At 43.8% G+C, this 17,873-nt stretch overlaps 2 protein-coding genes across 3 annotated transcripts; both read left to right on the top strand.

Moving 5' to 3' along the window:
* Positions 1 to 2,048: 2,048 nt before the first annotated feature.
* LOC111970185 (protein DDI1 homolog 2) lies at positions 2,049 to 10,209 on the top strand. Of its 2 annotated transcripts, XM_023996778.2 has the most exons (10): positions 2,049 to 2,480; positions 2,975 to 3,104; positions 3,348 to 3,629; positions 3,767 to 3,893; positions 4,097 to 4,224; positions 4,640 to 4,768; positions 4,945 to 5,048; positions 5,175 to 5,367; positions 6,906 to 6,956; positions 7,320 to 7,367. In XM_023996778.2, the coding sequence occupies exons 1-9, from the start codon at positions 2,343 to 2,345 to the stop codon at positions 6,914 to 6,916; spliced, it is 1,242 nt and encodes a 413-aa protein (XP_023852546.1). In that variant the 5' UTR covers positions 2,049 to 2,342; the 3' UTR covers positions 6,917 to 6,956; positions 7,320 to 7,367. The 2 variants fall into 2 exon arrangements, with proteins under 2 accessions (XP_023852546.1, XP_070302083.1); XM_070445982.1 differs by lacking the exon at positions 6,906 to 6,956 and having other exon boundaries at positions 7,320 to 10,209.
* Positions 10,210 to 12,032: 1,823 nt separating this feature from the next.
* On the top strand, positions 12,033 to 16,280 carry LOC111972550 (rho guanine nucleotide exchange factor 19). Its single transcript, XM_023999594.2, has 12 exons — positions 12,033 to 12,456; positions 12,922 to 13,089; positions 13,170 to 13,246; positions 13,361 to 13,617; positions 13,748 to 13,908; positions 14,292 to 14,444; positions 14,525 to 14,654; positions 14,817 to 14,891; positions 14,997 to 15,089; positions 15,274 to 15,425; positions 15,557 to 15,727; positions 15,804 to 16,280. The coding sequence occupies exons 1-12, from the start codon at positions 12,224 to 12,226 to the stop codon at positions 15,886 to 15,888; spliced, it is 1,755 nt and encodes a 584-aa protein (XP_023855362.1). The 5' UTR covers positions 12,033 to 12,223; the 3' UTR covers positions 15,889 to 16,280.
* The last annotated feature ends 1,593 nt before the right edge of the window (positions 16,281 to 17,873 follow it).

Raw genomic sequence — 17,873 nt, 5'->3', positions numbered from 1 at the left:
TTGTCTGTTCACACTGCTATGCTTTATCTTGGCCAGGTCGCAGTTGCAAATGAGAACTTGTTCTCAACTAGCCTACCTGGTTAAATAAAGGTGAAATAAAAAAATAAAAAATGTAGAGTAGCCTACCTGCCCAGCCTACCCACACTGTATCTGCGAGCCATTGGCTAGAGTGCATATGCCAAAACCAGAGTAGGCACATTTACTATTTAACGCAACAGTTTTTGTGACAAAACTATTGGTAGAGTTGAAAAGGAGATGGAGACACAGTGAATTTATGTTTTTATTCGATACATGAAAACTTAAGCGAAAATGTACATTTTGTGTGATTTCTATACACAACAAGTACGTTTGGTGGAAACACACCACTGGTGGGAAAATGTGCATATTTTTTATGCATATTTTAGAATATTCACATGAAAATCTGCCGCCAATTGATGGAAACCTAGCTATTGGTGGGAAAATGCACATATTTTCTTTATGCGGATTTTAGCTACTAACCAGGTTTCCATCCAACATTTTTTATGTGAGTAAAGTACATGTCCAAATGTCACAAAACAAAATACGCTAGACAAGGTGGGACCTTTATGTGTCTGTAAAATTAATTATGCTAGAAATGTAGGTGGGGACATTTTTATGCGCAAATATTGATATAATAACCATCATATTGATGTAAACTTGGAGACACTATGATATTGTGTGTGGTCCTCTCACTACATCTCCTCGGGAAAGCATGAGGTTTATTGGGCAACATGTAAAATAAATGAAGATGAACTTCACAGGGCAGTAAAAGTGCAAGGTGATGAGCTTGATGCTCCTTTCCAGTAAATATCAGGGGTCTTATTCTGGTGACATGATGATCGATGCATGGCTGCCATTTGACAAATAAAAATAATCTCACTCTTTTGTCCATAATAATCTCATCGTGCAGGTGGGCTATACCTGGTAGGCTATACCTTTTTATTTGTATTTTTTATTTCACCTTTATTTAACCAGGTAGGCAAGTTGAGAACAAGTTCTCATTTACAATTGCGACCTGGCCAAGATAAAGCGAAGCAGTTCGACACGTACAACAACACAGAGTTACACATGGAGTAAAACAAACATACAGTCAATAATACAGTAGAAAAATAAGTCTATATACAATGTGAGCAAATGAGGTGAGATAAGGGAGGTAAAGGCAAAAAAAAAGGCCATGGTGGCGAAGTAAATACAATATAGCAAGTAAAAACACTGGAATMGTAGYTTTGCAGTGGAAGAATGTGCAAAGTAGAGCTAGAAATAATGGGGTGCAAAGGAGCAAAATAAATAAATAAATACAGTAGGGGGAGAGGTAGTTGTTTGGGCTAAATTATAGATGGGCTATGTACAGGTGCAGTAATATGTGAGCTGCTCTGACAGCTGGTGCTTAAAGCTAGTGAGGGAGATAAGTGTTTCCAGTTTTAGAGATTTTTGTAGTTCGTTCCAGTCATTGGCAGCAGAGAACCTGCACCACAGGAGGATGGTGGCACCTTAATTGGGGAGAACACGCTRGTGATAATGGCTGGAGCGGAATTGTGGAATGGTATCAAATACATCAAACACATGGTTTGATGTATTTGCTCTGTTCCAGCCATTATCATGAGCTGTCCTCCCCTCAGCAGCTCTGCTGCCCTGCACTGTATCTGCAAGCTGTTGGCTAGAGCGCATATGGGCACAATCACTATATAACATATAATGCTAAWACAGTTGTGAGAAAACCATCAATTGAGTTGAAAATGCAATGGAACCCCATTAAACTTTGTATTTTTTATTAGGTACATGYGAATTTAATCACAAAGGGTATTTTTATGTCCACTACGTCATCACGCACAGCCTTTTATCCGCAACAAGTACATTTGATAAACACATCTCATWAKATTTTTATGTGGATTTTAGAATATTCGCATGAAAATCTGTCAKCAATTGGATGGACCCCTTAGGTAATGACTGTAAAAAGTGTTGCTCCCGTTTGGTGGGTGTGACTTGAAGTTACGTATTTAAAGAGCAATTGAACGTTCCAGAACGTAAAAACGTAATGCACGCAGCCCTGGTTTAGGATACATAAAATAACCAGAGTACCCATTTAGTAGTATTTGAGGAGACGAAACGTCATACATTTATCTAGGTAGTTAGCGCCCGTGAATATTTGATGTTAGATTATCTTTATTGAGTTTTGTTGAAACAGAAGTTTGCGTGCTCACAACGATACTGAAATTAGCTAACGTTGCTAGTTAGCACGCTAACGTTAGCTAGCTAGTAGTAGTGTCAACAAACTGAGAGTGACTTTACGTTAACGGGTTCAAGTAACTCTGCACAAAAGCGCGATGCTGGTAACCGTTTTCTGCTGCCCCAATGACCATTCGGAAATCACATTTTCACTCGATGTCTCTCCAGAGCTCGAACTCAGAGATTTTGTTGCTCTGTGTGAACTAGAATCAGGAATCCCTGCTGGTGAAATTCAGGTGAACTACTAGCTAGTTAGCTTAGCATAAACGTGTTAGCAGCTAAGTTAGCTASCTACATCTCATTGTTTATATCAGCTAGTTCATWAAAAAAAACATATAGATATTGTCATACTTGACAGAACTAGCTACACCTACTGAATTAACAGTCAGAATTAACTTTGTCATTGGTCGCTAGCTAGGTAACGTTAGTTGATTTAACTACTGTCTAATTAGCTAGTTACGCTAGCCATCTTACTAACTAGTAAGTMGAGCTAACATAGCATGTGTCAACAGTCAGAACAGAACAACAACTTCTACTGACTCATGTAACGTTACCTGGCTAGCTGTCCATTGGTTTGCTTGCCACGTTTTGATTAACCACCTAYCTAATAAGTTAAGTTGATTTGGCCACCTGGCAGCATTTTAATTTGTCCTCTTACTTTTCTTCAAGTGTGAAAAGGGAATGCTTCTTATTTTGCATCATTGTTTTTCCTCCTGTGGCCCTTCTTCAGATCACATATGCAGAGCAGCCCCTAAAAGATCTGACCTGTGCTTTAGGGACTTATGGTCTGAAGGATGGCGATGTGGTGGTGCTCAGACAGGTAGAAAGACGGCAACCGCCAGCACAACCAGTCTTCCCAGGTAAAGTTAGTGCCAGTGGGTAAGACAGAACAAGTGAGAAATCTACAGTCTGGCTGCTCTAGTAAGAGTTCAGTCGTAACCCTTCACTAAAGCGCTTCATTCTGTTGGTTCTATTGTTCCTCAGTCAGTAATGGCTTTCCATTTTAATAGCTCATCCCAAATGTCTACCTGGCATGATGTCACTCAACCCTCAGTCATGCTTACTCTCTCTCCTACCCTCCCTGTCTCCCCTTTCTCCTCCAGGTCTGCCCCGTATTGACTTCAGTTCCATTGCAGTRCCTGGCACCTCTTCTGGTTCCAGTCAACGGTCCACCCGTAGACAGCAGCAACAGGCCCCAACCCCACAGCAGCAGTGCCCTCCACCCCCTGCTGCACCCCCATCCCTACTGGGCTCCACTTCCTCTCCTCCGGGGCTGGATGACCCTGCCTTACTGCAGCAGATGCTCTTGGCCAATCCACACGAACTGTCGCTGCTCAAGGAGCGCAATCCACCATTGGCTGAGGCCCTGTTGAGTGGAGACCTGGGTGAGTAGAAGTGGTGTTAGCGGGATAGCATCAACCCATATCTCTGAGTTGAATATCTTGTCATTATAACGGCTAATGGGTCTTAAGTGATCAGCTAGGAGCTCTAACCATGTTTCTGACTGCCTCCCTTCCCATAGAGCGTTTCACCAAAGTGCTGTTGGAGCAGCAGCAGGATCGAGCTCGCAGAGAGCAAGAGAGGATCCGGCTTCTGACTGCCGACCCATTTGACATGGAGGCCCAGGCCAAGATAGAAGAGGACATCAGGTACACACACCTAATGTCACACATCCAAGAGGGGAAAGGAAAGGGGTTGGAGTCAAAGACGGCTTTAGTCAGGGTCTCTTCTGAAATCAATTAAAAACGTGCTAGTTTACATATTGACTTATGTACACCTAATACACTTAATATTTGAGAGTATTAAGTGTACATGTGCTTCAATACATAATCACACACAATTTGTACTTCAGGCAGCACAATGTTGAGGAAAACATGACCATTGCGATGGAYGAGGCCCCCGAGAGCTTTGGCCAGGTGGTTATGCTCTACATCGACTGTATAGTGAACGGGTACCATGTGAAAGCTTTTGTTGACTCAGGTATTGTATCCTATAATTTTCTCCCTCAGTGCAAAAGCATAAGCATTTTTGACTAGGGCAGTAGGGAGACTCTTCAGTTCAGGGTTTGTCTGTTTTGTGGTGTCCAGTATAGTGTGTCTTGGCTAGTTTTGACATGGCTTTGCTCTCATGATGCTATATCCACTAGTATTCAGTGTGTCTTGGCTAGTTTTTTACTTCGCTTTCCACCTGCATATATTCTCTCTACACCACTTCTGACATCTCTTGATTTAAAAAAAATGTCTTCCAACTTGCTTGCCTGTACTTCATACACCCCCCCCCCCCCCCCTTCTGTTCTTCCCTTCCCTACTTCTCCTGTCCTGTATCTATCCCCCCTTCATTGTCTTTGTTCTGCTCCTCTCACCCTCTCTCCCATTGCCTGCTTCCCCTCTTCCAGGGGCCCAGATGACCATCATGAGTCAGGCGTGTGCTAAGCGCTGTAACATCATGCGCCTGGTGGACCGACGCTGGGCCGGCATCGCCAAGGGAGTGGGCACCCAGAAGATCATTGGCAGAGTCCACTTGGGTGGGTATCAATCATGTCTCAGAGATCCGCTTTCTTAAGGATGTGCAACATTGTGTTCCTGTAGACTAGACGCTCATGAGATGTTTTCCTTGTTTTATCAAATTTGTCGAAAGCAAAGATATCCAAACCTGAAAGCAAGTGTTGGTGGTATCATCTGTGTGTATTTCCCTACCCAGCTCAGGTCCAGATAGAAGGGGACTTCCTGCCTTGCTCCTTTTCCATCTTGGAGGACCAGCCTATGGATATGTTGCTTGGACTGGACATGCTCAAGAGACATCAGGTCAGATACCTGTCCCTCCAAATCCATGCACACTAACTACCACACAATGACATCRTTTGGAAAAGTAGGTCTTTAAAAATACCCCTGTGTGTAAATGGCTGTTCTCTCTATATCCTGCTACTTCAGTGTTCTATTGACCTGAAGAAGAACACGCTACTGATCGGGACGACGGGCACTGAGACRCGCTTTCTGCCCGAGGCGGAGCTGCCAGAGTGTGCACGACTGGCGTACGGGCCGGAGGGCCGAGAGGACGCCCAGCCAGACGAGATCGCAGACAGAGAGCTGGCGGAGGCACTTCAGAGATCTGTTCAGGAGAGCGGTAAGGAACACGGTCTGGGAGAGAGGGCTATGGGGATTCCTCAGCTCTCTGTCTGCACACTAAAGCAGTGGAGAGTTTTGCAGCACAGCAGAGACATGACCCAGAAGCACTTTTGCATGGGTCTTTTTTTAGCTGCTTTACTCCTGAGCCCTGTTTCTGTACTCATCTGCCTTCTCAGTCACATGATCACTGCATTTCATCACCTCAGCAAATGAAAAATAAGCTTTATAATCAGCAGGGTTCTTGCTGTCATGAAAGTCCTTAGTCTTAGAGTTTTAAAATTGTGTTTTCCAGGCCCCGAATAGTTTCATGGTAATTTATTTAAACGTTTTTGTTTTATGTAATTTATTTAGGCACAGTTCTTAAATATTTTATCAATCAAATACATATCAGCCAGGATTGTCTGTGTTTGCGCGCATCACCTGCATATTTATTTATTTCACCTTTTATTTAACCAGGTAGGCTAGTTAAGAACAAGTTCTCATTTACAACTGCGACCTGGCCAAGATAAAGCAAAGCAGTTCGACACAAACAACAATGGAGTTACACATGGAATAAACAAACATACAGTAGAAAAAGTCTATATACAGTGTGTGCAAATGAGGTAGGATAAGGGAGGTAAGGCAATAAATAGGCCATGGTGGCGAAGTAATTACAATATACCAATCAAACACTGGAGTGYTAGATGTGCAGAAGATGAATGTGCAAGTAGAGATACTGGGTTGCAAAGGAGCAAAATAAATAAATACAGTATGGGGATGAATTAGTTGGATGGGCTGTTTACATATGTGCGAGATGAGTGGGCCGTTGCTCAAGGAGAGGGAGACTGTCGGACATTGTAGCAGCAGGTATGCCTATGTAGTCTACCATATGATAGAGAAGAGACCAATAACTAGGTGGCCAATTCAAAACATATCTTGTACCCTCAAGTTAATTGTTTAGCTACACTGAACAAAAATATATATGCAACAATTTTGTGCCCTGCACAACAACAGGTGACGGTACATGGGATCAGTGAGCAGTCGCCCAGTGTCCACATTGTTGGTCATCCAATTGTTGGTCATGGAAATCTGGTTASAAGTCATGGAGAAGTTATGAAATTCCGTCTGTTGAAATGTGTATGAACCCTGAATTTGACTAGATATGAAATTAGGCTAAGGTCCAATTTTGGGTTCTTATTAAGTCTAGTTACAGTAGTGTTTTAAAAGTATTGGGAGGTTGCAGCGACGAGACAATTGGATATCATAAAATTGTGGAGAAAAGGGGCGTTAAAAATAAAATAAGTATGAATTTWAAAAAACGTCTTGGAAGTTTGGTTCTGTAAATGCATTTGATTTAAAAGTTCTCTAAGTTCAAAATGCACAAGTCCCTCTGCGGCCCAATTTGGATCTGGAGTCATAGGTGAAATAAAGTTGTCTTGGCTGACTCTCTTCACCACTAGGTGAACAGTCTGACAGTGTGGCGCATGCTTTGTGTGTGAGTGCTAACGCTCTGCGTCCCTTTGCATGATGTGTGGTGTGTGGCCTAACCATGAGCAGGACAGCACTGATGCATTTGGAGAGACAGCTGGAGTCAACCCTATCAACCAGGTACTGCAAACTTACAGAGAATCAATGCCACGGTCATCACCCATATTCTTTTTGGGGATTTTGTAACAAAATCAGTTTTGCTTGTTGAAAAACCAATGATAAAGATTGGTATGATAATATATATATTTTTTGTTGATATATATATATATATTAGTCAATTGTATTTACCATGTTTTCCCACTTATTTTAAAAAGTAGAAGATGCAATCACTAAGGTTCATGTTTGTTCATGCATTTCATGTTTAATTTCAGAAGCTGGCATGGACAAAAACGATGCATGTTGTGTGCATGAGTGTTTTGGTCCGTAGCGTGTTTCAATTGTTGTACAGTACTGTTTAACTCTCGAACTGATCTCTACCATCAGACACTGCAGATGGACAAACTACCTCACTGGAATTCCCAACGCCCAAACCCCTGAACAATATGCCCCTGTCCCCTTCCCCCGGCCATCCCCGGAGCCTTTTCCTGGACCGCTCCCAGTCTGCTCCAGCCTACATGCGCCAGGCTGGGGCCCCAACACCAGGACCGAGCCAGAGCCAAACAGAGCCTGGCTTCCAGGGTCTCCCCATCCCTGGACCCTCATCCCAGGCCCAGAACACAGCACCTACAGCCCAACAGTCTCCTCTCTCAGGCCCCAGCCCTACCAACCCCACCCAGCCCCTCCTTTCCACCATCACCACTCCCCCGGCTCTGTCCACGTGCTCCCTTCCTGCAGACAAGATGGTGACTGGGACTCCCACCTTGGGAGGTTCAGCCAGTCAGATCCCTTCAGCCACAGAGATTGGGTGTGCCTCTGAGAAGGCAGGGAACAGCTCAGTGTTCCCCCACCCAGAGGAAAGCCTTACCACTCAGCCCATGGAGCAGGAGGAGGACATGTCAGACACCATTACAGATCACTGGACCTGTCTGAGTTCCCCACGTCAGCATAGTGAAGGGGGTTCCCAATATCCCCACCAGCKCGTCTCTAATCCCCCATCACTCACACTAGAACCCTGTCCTTTTGGATCCACCTCTACAGAGATCAAGTCTCCCCCTGCCTCCTCCCAGAACACTGTGCCATCAGAGAGGGACCAGCCAGAGGGGAAGCGCTGTTCCTACTCAGACCAGATCCCATCTCTGGCCCAGGCACTGCTGGAGCTCCATGAGCTGCTGGTGTCTAACAGCCGTAGCCTGTCCCCTCAGGACCGCAGTGCCTCCTGCTCCCCCTCACACAGACAGAACGCTGACGGACTGGACGACAACCACAACCCCACCGTAGAGCCCCGAGTCCTGACACCTGAAAACACCACCCAACCCTCCCCCTCTACTGCCATTACAGCTGGTGCAGAACCATGTGATGCCAAAGCCAACCATCCTGCTGCTGTGTCTAACAGAGGACCTCCTCCTGACTGTGTCCTGCCAGGCTCCTCTGAGCAGAGCCTGGAGACCAGGACCGAGGCTGAACCAGGAGAGGGACACGGGGAACCAGAACCACAGTGTCCAAAGAGCTCCTGGTGGGAAAGGAGGGCAGATGGGTATGGGCTAGATAACAGTAAAAGCAAAGGGACTGTGTCTGAAGCCAAAGGCCCCTCTTCACTTCAAGCAGACCTGGTGTTCAGGGAGCCCCCTGAGGGGCAGCAGGGGAGGGGTGTGGCAGACGGGAGAGCCTCTGGCAATGACAACCCAAACACACTCAACCTCCAACCTGACACAACACAGCAGAGCCCCCTGTCCATGGCTGCTGGCTCACCTGGGGAGGAGTCTGGCGTTTCGCCCCGCACTTCACCTCTTCCTCAGGCCCCGAACCACCCCTCCTCCTCAGCCGCTCTCATGTCTGCTCCACGTCTCTTTACCGATGATCACATCCAAAGGATCCAGGCAGCTGGCTTCTCTGCCAGGGAGGCTGCGGAGGCACTGGAACAGGCCCAGGGCAGTGTGGAGCTGGCTCTGCTGGCACTACTGGCCCGCAAGATCACTGTGCCCACCTAGACACTCACAACATTGCAATCATGTAAGAGTCCTAGCCTCTGTCAACATGGGTTTTATTTGTGCTCTTTTCTTATTGTTGATGGTGACATCTGAATTCCCTGGCCTCACATGCCGAAGGGGAAATGCTGTCAGTCTCTTGGTTTCTCACAGACCATACAACCAACTGTTATTTGTTCCTAGATTTAGCCGATATGATCTGAGGTGTGTGTGTGTGCAGCAGTTGGTGGTGCCTCAGAAGAAACCTGTTTTTATGTATTTTATAGATGAGATTTAGTAGATTGATTTCCTTCACACCCCCCCCCAACTCCATATATACATATTTCATTATAAACACTATTGAATTGCCCCAATGATTTAGGTTAATGTTTACAGTTGTGTGTGTGAAATATCATTTTATAAAGGGCTGAAGATGAGTTAAAATGTCAGGTTTGTGAGGAGTATCATTGATGCGCCAAACAATTAAATGGTTTTAAAATAATGTTCGATTTTTTTTTTTTAACTCATCTCAGATTCTGGTAATAAAACCCACCATACCGTCAACTTATTGCACTGGACATAGCTCCATTTTAAGAAGCATTGCTAACTGGTGTTCTTTGCCTTCTTCTGCCAATGTTATCATGTTGTAATATGACATTCAGTCAAGTAATTATTGCCAATCCTGAGGAACTTGATGGTGGTTTTAATTTTTAAACGTCTTGCACGAAGAAGAAAAAAATCAAGCAGCACTATTTTTCAAATGACCCTTTTATTTTCCWCATTCCTTGGATTTATAGAGGAACGTCAAAATAGATGAGGACATATTCAGCAAAGTTATAAGCCACACGTTGGAATTTTTCTGAAAAATGTCAGTGTGTGATTGTGAAGGATAAAGAGGTCTTCAAATATAACAGCACGTGTAATGGGGATGTCTGGAAATGTGGTTTCTAAGTTATAGAAGGGTTTTGGAGTTTCCTGTTCAGTTTACCTTGGTTTGTTTCAGATATCTATCATGCATTAGAATTACTCCATCCCCCATCAACTGGTAATCTCTCCCACAGTCCAAGTCTACCCTATCCAGCTGACTGATTTATTTGCTCAGTCATTCATGTAACCATTATATATTTAAATTGTATTATTTGGGTCATATTCATATACCAACTACATCGAGGCAAGTTCAATTATTTAGTTAWCTTGTACTCCATTTTAAACTGTAAGGTAAAACTGGTTCTTTCTATTGTATGTGTGGGGTTTGGGATATTTCTAGGGAATGGGTGTTAAGGATTGTAATTAAAGCTATGTTTTTCTAATCTGTCTTTTATTCCTTGCTCTTATAGTTGCTTTAGCATAATATGCAAACATATTTGTGTGTATGTATATATTAGTGGAGTAAAAGAACATGTTTTATGGCAGCTCTATCCTTAAGGCCAATTTCTGCTTGCTCCGACAATGCGATCCAGAGGCCAAATCGACCGCCGAACTGCATTGACGTGCCCCTCCCAAATGTTGTAACAGTAAGGAGGGCGCCGTATAGTTCTGCATAGACAGGATTGTTTGATGGTAGGTGGGGGCGGGAGATCCTGTATAAACACTCACTCACTTCCTTGACAGCAGCTCTGCTCCTTGAAGCGCAACAAGTATGAATACCCTGACTGCGGCAGAGGCCGTATCACAGTAAATGCTGTACGGAAACTGCAGACGAGGCTTGACCATTGTCGTGGTCATTTCCTGTATTACTCAATAAAGAGAGAGAGAGAGCCAACCACACATGTCAGAGTTAAATTATATATTCCATCTTTAATATATATACAAGCTTCATCAAAGTCCTTTTTTGACTCTCAGATCAATTCAGTGTCTATAAATGAATTCTCTGAGAGTGCTTACAAAACAATTCTTAGTTTCATTTATAGCCAAGATACACCCCTCTCAACTTACAAAGAATCCTTTACCCGAAAGAGGAGTATCCTATCGCTAGACAGCATCAGCTATAAATCATCGTTCAGTTTGATCTCCCAAGACAAGGTTTAAATCTCATGCTTGGTACTTCACTGTCTACCAACCATTACCTCATCCAATGGCATATATCAATTGTCATTTCTAGATATTCCCAAACCTGGACAAACTCAAAATCAGACAGTGAGCCCCTTAGGTCAAATACTAGGTCAAGATAAGGGCAACCTCAGAGGGGACATACAATGGTTCCAAACACGGCCAAACTCCTTCCCCCTATGAGAAAAGTAGGGAGTGACTGGCGTACAGACATTGTATGAGATAACTAACTGGTTCACCAATTAATAACTCCATCCCGTCACATGGTTTAACATATACATTGACATATGAAGACAAGCCTGACCTCTCCCCTCTCTGGCCCCATTCTAATGACAAGTATCTCACAAGCATATGATGAAAATAACATCTTATCTATCTATGTTACTTAGCTAAATCTGATTCTGCCACGACACCATGCAGAGCCTTTAAGGGTAAACTGATTATTAATGTCCAGAAGTGTCATGAACAGGGAAATTAAATGGGGGCAGACGACATCACATGTAGACTTTGATTTGATAGACTGTGTTTACACAGGCACCCCAATTCTGATCTTTTGCCCAATTATTGGCAAAAGATCTGATTGGCCAAAAGACTAATTAGGGGGAAAATATCAGAATTGGGCTGCCTGGGTAAATGCTACCTTAAGAGGCTTGTGCACAGTAGGCACAGGATAGTAGGTATGAAAAGTGCTGCTGACCTAACTTTCATTGCAGCACAGAATAATTTATTTTGTCATCTATCCCTGAATTGCACTGATGTAGCCTCATTTAATGACATAGTGTTAGGCTGCGTTTACACGGGCAACCCAATTKTATCCTTTTGTCCAATTAATGGCAAAATATCTGATCTGATGGGTCAAAAGACCAATCAAGTGGCCAAAGATCAGAATAAGGCTGTCTGTGTAAATGAAGCCGTAGTGACACAATTGTCTGTAGCAAGCAATTCAATGGTGGCAGAAGCGCAGTCCAGCATTTATTCATACTAGCAACAATGACCAGTGTGACAGAACCCACATAATGCACACCTGTAACTAGTTGCTTTGGGATTGTTAGGGTGATAATGCCCAGCTGAAACCAATAAACTGGAACATCCTGTGTTGAAGCAGGTTCATGGTAGGCTTAGACTACCTTTTAACATTTGTGATTGTACCTTGATTTGTTTTCACCCTCCAACTCAAACTGTTACCACTGCATAGTATGACTCTGTACAGGTGTTTTTGAGTCCAACAATACACTAACTATCAGAATCTGTCCACCGATTGATTACTAGAGCACAATGGCTCAGCTGCCTGACTTGGTAGTTCACTTAAGGAGTGAGTCATTTCACCACACATATCCTTGCGTGGGGATTTTGGACCACCTTGAGACTGATCTTATGGAACAGATGCCATCATCGGTAGAGTGCTCAGACCAACCTGGTGGGACTGAGGAGAGTAACAGGTCAGGGATGAGTGGAAACACTGTAGGTGGTGTGACAGAAGATCAGAACCAACTGGAGGATCTCTTTGGGTATGTGACTATTTTACACTGGTGTAAAAAGTACTTGATTGTCATACTTGAGTAAAAGTAAATGCTATACATCAGATTCCTTATTAATTAAACCAGACAGCAAGATGTATTTATTTACCGACAGCCAGGGGGACACAGACATTTACAAATACTGTATTTGTGTTTAGTGAGTCAGCCAGATCAGAGGTGTTAGGGATAACAACGCTTTATATTGGTAGAAGCGTGAATTGGACCACTGTTGTCCTACCTGTGCATTTGAAATGTAACAATTACTTTTGGGTATCAGGGTAAATGTATGGGAGTAAAGTACATATTCTTAAGGAATGTAGTGGAGTAAAGTACAGACCCCCCCCCCCCCCCCCCCAAAACAAAAAAATACTTAAGTACTGTACCCCACTGTTAGGTTCTTATTCTTCAAACCATGACTGTCCTGTAACTAATATAATGCCTTAAAATGTTCCTTAGTTCTGGAGGCATAGCAGCAACTCTCATGTCTGTGGCCTCTTTACATTCATGGAGTCTTGGAGGCCAAGTGCAGCGATCTGTGCCCAAGTTATTTTCTGTTCCAGGGCAGGATGACAGGGAGGCTACAGCCTCTCCATTATCACTTTATAAGGATGATGACGACGAAGGGTGAGTGTGCAGAGGCTTTAATTTATTTTCTTTTGCAGGTTTTGTATTCTAGATTAAAAGTCCCTGTCTTGTTCCTGTAGGGCAGCAGATYCCAATAAAGAGGAAACTCAAGACCTCACTTTGAAGGAATTGTTTGAGTCTAAGTACACTCATGTTTGTAAGTTTCTCTCAATTGTGTACTTTTTAGGGATAATTGACCCCACATATTTAGTCTCAATCACCAGTTGTCTAAGTGCATTGATAAAGTGTAATATTTGCCTCCTTTCTCCAGTTCCTCTGTATCAGTACTACTGCCTGCAATCTGTAAAAGCTGACCTAAACAGGATAAACAACAACAGTCTGTCTGAGCTGGTGACCGCCCAGTGTCTACCTGGCCTACAGTCCCCACCTGTCTTCCGCGTGGTCACCTCTCCCCCACCACTGTCTCCTCTCACAGTAAACCCATGCAGCTTTTGGCAGGACTTGTCTGAGGTGAAGGAGAGTGGCCTACTTAAAATACTCTCCCTCGYCGAGATCCGTCTGCAGGAGGTGGGTGGGTAGTACCAAGAATGTTTTCTGCTGTGTTTGGTGTTTGTCATTCCATACAATAGTGAACATKTCTGGTATGACTTGAAGTGTAGTGAGGAATAGAGATGAAGTGATCTGTTTTGCTCTGAAGGCTATGTTTGAGATGATTGGTTCTGAGGCCTCCTACCTGAGAAGCCTGGGGGTAGCTGTGAATCACTTCTTTGCATCGAAGACACTGAAACAGACCCTCCATCGCATGGAGCATCACATTCTGTTTTCCAACCTGCGCAGTGTGATGGCAGCCAGTGAGGGGTAAGGACTGCCAATGGACTAGTCTTTACATGACTGACCAGACTGGCATTTGTTTTTTGTCATATAGGTGCAGTGAAATGTGGTATTTTACAGGGTCAGTCATAGTATGTCTCCCCTGGAGCAAATGAGGGTTAAGTGCCTTGGACAATTACATATTTGTCAGCTTGGGTATTCCAACAGCGACCTTTCAGTCACTGGCCCAACACTCTAACGGCTAGGCTACCTGCTGCCCTTGGGGTGTGTCTTTGGGTCACTGTTGTTGAATGACAGTCTTGCTAAAATGACAGGACTAAAATCCTCAGTCTCCATTTTTGTTTATTTGACATTCCATACCAACTTGTGTGTTATGAGGCTTCAGGCTGTGACTGCTCTGATACCTACAGGTTTCTGCTGGACCTGGAGGTGCGTCTGGGGGAGAGTGTGGTGATCTCTCAGGTTGGCGACATTGTGCTGCGTCACTGCCTCATGTTCCGATCCCTCTACGTGCCATATGTGACCAACATGATGTACCAGGAGGCCCTGGTCACGCTACTGCTGTGGGTTTTCCCCTCATTATGCTTCTGTTACTGTCTTGTCTTAATTTTTACTTCAGTCTTGCTCTTTCCCCTATTCCCAGGCAGGAGAACCGAGAGTTTCTGTTAGCAGTGAAGAAACTGGAGAGTGATCCAATATGTCGGCGACAGACCCTGAAATACTTCCTAGTCCTCCCCTTCCAGAGGATCACACGTCTGAAGATCATCATGGAGGTAGGCAGGCCTCAGATGTAAGTCTACAGGGGGAGAGCAGTATTGGGTGGTGTCCCTTGACTGATTAGGGTTCGGTATACAGGATTCCATGCAACAGACTTCATGCTTGTGGAGGTTAATGCTGGTGGAGGTTAATGCTGGGACTTTCTATGGTCATTGCAGAGCATCCTGAAGCTGACCGGGCAAGACTCTAAATCGATCCCTTGTCTGAAACAGGCCATTGAAGCCATACACAAGGTAGAGGTCACTATTTACACAATTGAATAAAGCTTTGGTTTTGGGTTTAATTGTTGACTGGTTAGGCTACAACACTGCTATTTTTATCTCCTCCAATGAGACCAGATAGTGATGGAGTGTGATGGGGGGGTTCAGCGGATGAAGCAGATTGAAAAACTGGTGTACCTGGACAAGCACATGGATTTCGTCAATGTTAAGGTCTGACATCATTGCAGTCTCTCATTATTTCAGTAACTCTTGTGTTAGTTACTACATCGTTGTATCCCTTCTATTTTAACAAGGTCACAATCACAACAGCCTGCTTGTTCTCCCTGTTTAACCTATAGGTGGCAGTGGTGCCTCAACATTGCGATTCACCATTTACCTCATTGTTTCTCTCCAGTCCATTCCTCTGATCACAAGTGTCCGCTTTCTGGTGCATGAAGGCCCCTTGAGACAGCTCACTCCAGAGGGCTACGTGCCAGGATCCAGGATTTCCTACATGGATGTTTACCTGCACCTTTTCAATGACCTGTTGCTCATCTCATTGAAAAAGTATGCTTCCACATCTTCATACATGCATCTATGAACAATATTTCCAAGCACTGTGCTTGTTAAATACAAAGTACCACTTTCTCTTTGTATTCCTGTCACCCAACTTCCCTTTGGTCTTCTCAAACCATCAGAGAGATGCGTTTCAGAGTGCTGGATCATGCAGTGTTCCCCACCCACGTGCACACTGAGCAGCTGAAAACAGAGGCCCTTGGTCTGCCCCTAGAGTCCTTCGTGCTGCGCCTCTCCCAGAACCACACTGGGCATGCCACTGCTTTCATACTCGCCCCACATACCACTACCAGGTAAGAAGTTGGTTAGAAATGCCTTTGTCCCCTCACATCTAATTCACACAATGACTCCATATGCATGTGTTTACAGGTCAGACAAAGACGCCTGGATGAAAGCGCTGTCCTCTGTCAGTGGGGACATGTATGAAGGACCTGTGAAGTACTGTACTGTATAGAGTTTCTGATGTGTTATTAGTCAATGGTTCTCTGGAAGAGCAGCAGTTTTAGTTGCCTGTCAGTGTTACTGTATTGGAAAAAGTTTGTTTTTTAGACACGTTTCAGCTTCTGATATTGTGCAATTTGATGCGACAGTTTTAATTTGTTACTGGATTACATGTACTTGCATCTTATTCACTTTGTTTATATTTGGCACTTAGTTTTCCTATATTTGCACTTTTTGGGGGGGTTGTATAGCACTATATTGGTTATTTTCGATGGACCACAGCTCTTGTTCGTACATGGATGACTTGGACAGATTAGTTACCAGCTCACAATTAGTTTAGGAAACTTCAGTTTTAAATTTATGTGAATTTTATGCATGATAAATAAAGTGTCATATTTTAAAATGTCCCTGTTGAACCCTTTTCCTGCTGAAATCGCTTGTACGTTTCTATAGTTACATTTTGAGCAGCATGGTTATAACTATAACGCCCTCAGTACAGAATAAATGTCAGTTAGCGTGGCAATGCCTGAATTAGCAGGTAGCTAATGTSAACATTACAATTGGAGCATGCTAAGCTAACCCACTCTTACAGCAATAAAATACAGAAGCTCATTCCAGGTTTCCCCCAATGGCTAACAGGTACAGTTAAAGTCGGAAGTTTACWTACACTTAGAATTGGAGTCATTAAAACTCGTTTTTCTACCACTCCACAAATTTCTTCACAAACGATGGTTTTGGCAAGTCGGTTAGGACATCRACTTTGTGCATGACACAAGTAATTTTTCCAACAATTGTTTAGACAGAGAATTTCACTTWWWWRWCWKTATCACAATTCCAGTGGGTCAGAAGTTTACATACACTAAGTTGACTGTGCATTTAACAGCTTGGAAAATTCCAGAAAATGATTTCATGGCTTTAGACGCTTCTGATTCAAATGATGTCAATTAGCTTATTGGAAGTATACCTGTGGATGTATTTCAAGGCTTACCTTCAAACTCAGTGCCTCTTTTCTTGACATCACGGGGAAAWCAAAAGACCTCTGAAAAAAATAGTAGACCTCCACAAATCTGGTTCATCCTTGGGACTAGTGCACTTCACAAAATAGATGGCATGAGGAGGGAAAATTGTGGATATATTGAAGCAACATCTCAAGACCTCAGTCACTAAGTTAAAGCTTGGTCGCAAATGCGTCTTCCAAATGGACAATGACCCCAAGCATACTTCCAAAGTTGTGGCAAAATGGCTTAAGGACAAAGTCAAGGTATTGGAGTGGCCATCACAAAGCCCTGACCTCAATCCTATAGAAAATGTGGGCAGAACTGGAAAAGCGTGTGAGCAAGGAGGCCGACAAACCTGACTCGGTTACATCAGCTCTGTCGGGTGAATTTTTGCCCATTCCTCAACTTATTGTGYGACGCTTGTGGAAGGCTACCTGAAACGTTTGACCCAAGTTAAACAATTTAAAGGTAATGCTAGCAAATATTATTTGACAATGTAAACTTCTGACCCTCTGGGAATGTGATGAAAGGAATAAAAGCTGAAATCAATCTCCTATTCTGACATTTCACATTCTTAAAATAAAGTGGTGATCCTAACTGACCTAAGAAAGGGAATTTTTACTCTGATTAAATGTCAGGAAATGTGAAACTGAGTTTACATGTATTTGGCTATGGTGTATGTAAACTTCTGACTTCAACTGTACGTATGTAACAACTTTAGTCCGCCTCCTTTTCCGCAGCAACCAGTGATCCGGGTCAACAGCATCAATGTAACATAACTTTACGTCCGTCCCCTCGCCCATACCCGGGCTCGAACCAGGGACCCTCTGCACACAACTGACACCCACGAAGCATCGTTACCCATCGCTCCACAAAAGCCTCGGCCCTTGCAGAGCAAGGGGAACCACCACTTCAAGGTCTCAGAGCAAGTGATGTCACCGATTGAAAGGCTATCAGCGCGCACCACCGCTAACTAGCTAGCCATTTCACATCCGTTACA

Source organism: Salvelinus sp. IW2-2015, linkage group LG1 (assembly GCF_002910315.2).
Source record: "Salvelinus sp. IW2-2015 linkage group LG1, ASM291031v2, whole genome shotgun sequence".
Lineage (NCBI taxonomy): Eukaryota > Metazoa > Chordata > Actinopteri > Salmoniformes > Salmonidae > Salvelinus > Salvelinus sp. IW2-2015.
Note: the sequence above shows the minus strand (reverse complement) of the source record. Positions and strands in the feature narration are given on the sequence as shown.